The sequence below is a fragment of the Girardinichthys multiradiatus genome, chromosome X (genome assembly GCF_021462225.1).
Source record: "Girardinichthys multiradiatus isolate DD_20200921_A chromosome X, DD_fGirMul_XY1, whole genome shotgun sequence".
NCBI classification, from domain to species: domain Eukaryota; kingdom Metazoa; phylum Chordata; class Actinopteri; order Cyprinodontiformes; family Goodeidae; genus Girardinichthys; species Girardinichthys multiradiatus.
The window spans coordinates 38,405,664-38,410,826 of record NC_061817.1 but is presented as its reverse complement, the minus strand read 5'-3'; the positions used below and the strand labels follow the sequence as shown (position 1 = coordinate 38,410,826).

The 5,163-nt window shown below is 43.6% G+C and overlaps 1 protein-coding gene across 2 annotated transcripts; it reads right to left on the bottom strand.

The window, feature by feature from the left end:
* Positions 1-2,565: 2,565 nt before the first annotated feature.
* On the bottom strand, positions 2,566-4,788 carry LOC124863482 (aquaporin-1-like). Of its 2 annotated transcripts, XM_047357869.1 has the most exons (5): positions 4,507-4,788; positions 3,779-4,265; positions 3,548-3,706; positions 3,392-3,472; positions 2,566-3,317 (listed from the first exon to the last, which is right to left on the bottom strand). In XM_047357869.1, the coding sequence occupies exons 2-5, from the start codon at positions 4,229-4,231 to the stop codon at positions 3,153-3,155; spliced, it is 858 nt and encodes a 285-aa protein (XP_047213825.1). In that variant the 5' UTR covers positions 4,232-4,265; positions 4,507-4,788; the 3' UTR covers positions 2,566-3,152. The 2 variants fall into 2 exon arrangements, with proteins under 2 accessions (XP_047213825.1, XP_047213824.1); XM_047357868.1 differs by having other exon boundaries at positions 3,392-3,706.
* Between the last annotated feature and the right edge of the window lie 375 nt (positions 4,789-5,163).

Sequence of the window (5,163 nt, the reverse complement as noted above, 5' to 3'; positions counted from 1 at the left end):
TCAACGGTGAGACTGAAGTTATGGGAGGTTTTTGTAAGGGATTTGGAACCGATGATGATGATGATGTCTGATTTATCACAATTAAGTTTGAAGAAGTTTGAGTTCATCCATGATTTGATTTCAGCGATGCAAATGTTGAGGGTGGAGTGAGTTGCAGGGTTGATAGATATGGTGGAGTTGTAGAGCCGGACATCATTGGCATAGCAGTAGAAATGAAGATCATGGCGGCGGATTATGTAGCCGAGGGGAGGCATGTAGAGGAGTAGAGAACCAAGCACCGAACCCTGGGGGATGCCTTGTGACTGAAGAGCAGTGGAGAAGGTGCAGGTAATGATGCTGATGAATAGTTGTCTGCTTGTGAGATATCACTGGAACCAGGAGAGGGCAGTGCAGGTGATATTGCGGGAAAATTCTAGATGGGAGAGAAGAATGGTGTGGCTGATGGTATTGAAAGGCTGCAGTGAGGTTTAAGAGGAGTAGAATGCTGAGGTGGCCAGAATCTGTTGAAAGGAGAAGATCATTGGTCACAATGAGGAGGGCTGTTTCTGTGCTATGATGTGAATGGAAGGCAGACTGAAATGGTTCGTACCATGAAATAAGGAGATAACATGTAGGATTTAGGGTTTCTTTACACACCTGGACAAAATTGTTGGTACCCCTCGGTTAATGAAAGAAAAACCCATAAAGGTCACAGAAATAACTTGAATCTGACAAAGGTAATAATGAATAAAAAGTCTATGAAAATGAAGAAATAAAAGTTAGACATTGTTTTTCAAACATGCTTCAACAGAATTATTTTAAAAAATAAACTCATGAAACAGGCCTGGACGAAAATGATAGCACCCCTGAAAATAATGTGACCAAAGGACGTGTTGAATCAAGGTGTGTCCATTAATTAGCATCACAGGTGTCTACATTCTTGTAATCAGTCAGTGGGCCTATATATAGGGCTACAGGTAGTCACTGTGCTGTTTGGTGACATGGTTTGTACCACACTCAACATGGACCAGAGGAAGTGAAGGAAAGAGTCTCAGGAGATTAGAAAGAAAATTATAGACAAACATGTTAAAGGTAAAGGTTATAAGACCATCTCCAATCAGCTTCATGTTTCTGTGACTACAGTTGCACATATTATTCAGAAATTTAAGATCCATGGGACTGAAGCCAACCTCCCTGGACGTGGCCACAGGAGGAAAATTGATGACAAAACAAAGAGACGATAATACGAATGGTAACAAAAGACCCCAGAAAAATTTCTTAAGAGATTAAAGTTGAACTTCAAGCTCAAGGAACATCAGTGTCAGATTGCACCATCCGACGTTGTTTGAGGCAAAGTGGACTTAATGGGAGACGACCAAGGAGACCATTGTTGAAAACCAATCATAAAAAAGCCAGACTGGAATTTACCAAACTACATGTTGACAAGCCACAAAGCTTCTAGAAGAATGTCCTACGGACAGATGAGACAAACATTTAGCTTTTTGGCAAGGCACATCAGCTCTATGTTTGCAGATGGAAAAATGAAGCATATGAAGCATATATTCTGGGGCTGCTTTGCTGCATCTGGTACAGGGTGTCTTGAATCTGTTCAGGGTACAATGAAATCTCATGACTATCAAGGGATTCTAGAGAGAAATGTGCTGCCCAGTGTCAGAAAGCTTGGTCTCAGTCGCAGGTCATGGGTCTTTCAACAGGATAATGACCCAAACACACAGCTAAAAACACCCAAGAATGACTAAGAGGAAAACATTGGACTATTCTGAAGTGACCTTCTATGAGCCCTAACCTAAATCCTATTGAGCATCTTTGGAAGGAGCTGAAACATGCCGTCTGGAAAAGGCTCCCTTCAAACCTGAGACAGCTGGAGCAGTTTGCTCATGAGCAATGGGCCAGAATACCTGCTGAGAGGTGCAGAAGTCTGATTGACAGTTATAGGAATCGTTTGATTGCAGCGATGTCCTTAAAAGGTTGTACAACAAAATATTAAGTTAAGGTACCATCATTTATGTCCAGGCTTGTTTCATGAGTTTGTTTAGTAAAATAATTCTGTTGAAGTATGTTTGAAAAGCAATGCCTGACTTTCATTTGTTCATTTTCATAGAATTTTTATTCATTATTACCTTTGTCAGATTCAAGTTATTTCTGTGACCATTGTGGGTTTTTCTTTCATTAGCAGAGGGGTACCAACAATTTGGTCCACGTGTGTAGGTCTTCCTTCAGATTTCTTGAAACTTTATGTGCACTCCCTATGTGTCCATTCATTAGTCAGTGTCTCAATGTTCAGGTCTCCCTACAGCTCTGTCCTCTTCCATCAGTCTAATCACCATTCTCAGTATTTATACTCGCAGTGTAATCAACCATTGTGAGATCCTCCTGCTCCTTCTAGTTTTTGATGGAATTATCCTCCCTGTTTTTGCCTCTGCCTCCATGCAGGTGTTACCCTCTATTCTTCTCCCTGTTTTTGTTTCAATAACTGTGCCGTCATCCGGTTGGTTGGATTCAGTTTGCTGTTAGGACTCCATGGTGGAAGGAGTTTATAACTACAAGAACAACAAAAACTTGGTATTCACGTTTACATTTATTAGGGCTTTTCTCTGATCCACACAGGTTTAAATTTATACAAACAAACTCAGCTACATGCTTACACCCCAAATAATATTTGATTAAATATTTGCAACCATCAACAAACTTCTGGATATTTGACTTTTCTTCCTGGCAGAATATGTATGAAATGTAAAGATGCTGAAAACATTATAACAGTAAACTAGAAATCATAAAGTACTGGGTTGCAAAGTTTGTTGCTTCGTGAAGAAGCCAATACATCAGCTGGAGGGAGGTTCTTATGCATGAGGTAAACAGTGTTGAAGATAGCTTGTAAGGTAAGAGCAACAGCTGAAGAAAATACAATAAAATAAGAATAAATCTGGACACTCGATTAGTTATGAGGTCAGAAAGATAGTTTTACCAGGGAAAATCCCTTATCTGTGAGTGCATTTTTAGTGTAGCTTATGCTGCTTTGTTTAAAAGAGGTTGCCTGAAAATCTTTGCTTGAAGAATCTGGATTTTCATGATGATGTTAATAAAGATCTGTAGCATCTTCATGAAAGCCTGAACAGGAAGTTAGGTGATGATTGACTCTCTTCTCAGATGGGTTATGGCAGCTGTGACAGTACCCCTTGCTGCTGTTTGTCTGTCAGTACATACAGTTGTTTTAGCTCCGCCCACCAATCTCCAGGGTGACGCCAGCGCGGCCGCAGTAGCAGGTCATTTAGGAGGGCGGCGACACACGCCCCAACCATAGGCCCCGCCCAGAACACCTGTAGTGGAAGTGAACAGTCAGGTTAAGTAGGATTCAGTGTGTTTGCGTGGGTGTGTGTGTGTTTACACTGACCCAGTGGTTTCTGAAGTCGAGCGTTACAGCAGCAGGACCAAATGACCGAGCTGGATTCATCCCACAACCTGTGGCACCGACCTGTGAGGAAACTGACAGGTTGGTTGGTTGTCTCTGTCCCTGTAGAAGACCAACAGCCAGGTGGATTGGACTTACCGCTACCAAGTGACCCAGACTAACAGTCAGACCAACCAACAAAGGCGTTGCCACCACCGGCAGAGGGACCTCCGCCGTTACCATGACAACTAGGACCAGTTGGAGGGTGATGAGCATTTCCACAATGAATGCCTCGTGCAGCCGGACGCCGGAGGACACCTAGACACAAGCAGGTGAGTCAGTGAGGATCCTCCTCTCCGTCTGAGTATTAAAGCTCAGAGAAACACTCACCTGGTTCACAGCAGGTGTCACATCTCCCATCAGTCCGAGCAGCAGCGCAGAAGAGACCACTCCCCCCAGTAGCTGACCAATCATGTACATCACTGCCCTCCACAGGGTGAGCCTCAGGGTCAGAACCATTGCTATGGAAACTGCAGGGTTCAGGTGAACTGCCCCACCCATGGACAGCGCTGCCATGGCAACAGATAAACCAAAGACCAGTACCACCTGCAGGGGACACGCAGGTGAGACCGCCACAAGTCCAGAGTGAGGAGGACCTTCAGAAGGATGGCTCTGATTGGTCAGACCAGCTATTGACCTCAGGTCGGCTCTTATCAGAACAGCTGTTAGGCTGGCAGACAGAAAGAGGGCAGTGCCTACAAACTCCAGCAGGAACTGATGTAGGCAGGACTGAGTGAGGATGTCACGTAGGATGAGACGAAGACAGCGAGAGAGAAACATCATCACAGCAGCGACTAGAACAGGTGCTCAAAATCATCTGCAGAATGTCAAATAAACACAGGTTACAGTCACACAGGTAACACGAGCACAGGTGAGACGAACATAAATAAGACAAGCACAGGTGAGTTCCAGGTTTGTTCATGGATTGGGTGTCTAGAGAAACACCTCTATTGCTTCCATCAGTCCAGGTAAACCTGTTTGATCATTTGATCCGATTTAGAGTCAGTCTAGTTCTTTATTTTAGCTGAATATAAAACACCTGATGATACAGAACTTACCTGTCGGTATCAGAGAGGTGTGCTGTTAAAGATGTTTCCTCCGTCATGGAGTGTGTGTCTCTGTCTTTTATTAAGTTCATGTAGGAGGGGTTATCACAGGTGTGGGTGGAGTCATCATGCATGGGCCTCAGAGCACAATAACTCTCTTTGTTGTTCTTCTCTGTCTGATGCTGGATACTTCTCATCTGTCAGGAGAAAATGGACCAGTTTTTTGAAACATCTTATCTGTCATTTATTCTCAGGTGGTGCTGACCCAAACTCCAACGTTAACCCTGTGGTGGGTAAGAATCTGCTTCTGCCTCCATCTCAGGTGTGTCATAAGCACCATCCAAAGTTCATCTGGTATCAAAAGATCAAAAACTGAACAATAAGTTGGAGGAAAATGAATTCAAAGTTGGTTTCTGTTTCAGTGGGTATCAGCTGAAGCATCGCACCTGACGGAGGTTAGAACTTCATCCAACCTGCTGCTAGCTGAAAACATGGGTCTGGAAGGGAACCAAAAAGCAGCCCCGAGAACGTCCTGAATCTGAAACCACAACATGGGCCATCTTGGTTAAAGTGGATATTTAGCTCCAAGTTCTCCAACAGCAGAATAAAGAGGAGTCACATCCAAACCTGAGTAGAAAATGTCTGCTGTCTTATGACTATAGAGACAGG

Bases quoted from the DNA above. Each gene is read 5' to 3' on its own strand.
- LOC124863482 (XM_047357868.1), bottom strand. From the start codon at position 4,231: ATGATGTTTCTCTCTCGCTGTCTTCGTCTCATCCTACGTGACATCCTC. The intron at 3,707-3,778 runs GTGAGTGTTTCT...GCTTGTGTCTAG, and splicing joins TGACACCTGCTGTGAACCAG to GTGTCCTCCGGCGTCCGGCT. The intron at 3,318-3,391 runs GTCAGTGTAAAC...CTTCCACTACAG, and splicing joins TCGACTTCAGAAACCACTGG to GTGTTCTGGGCGGGGCCTAT.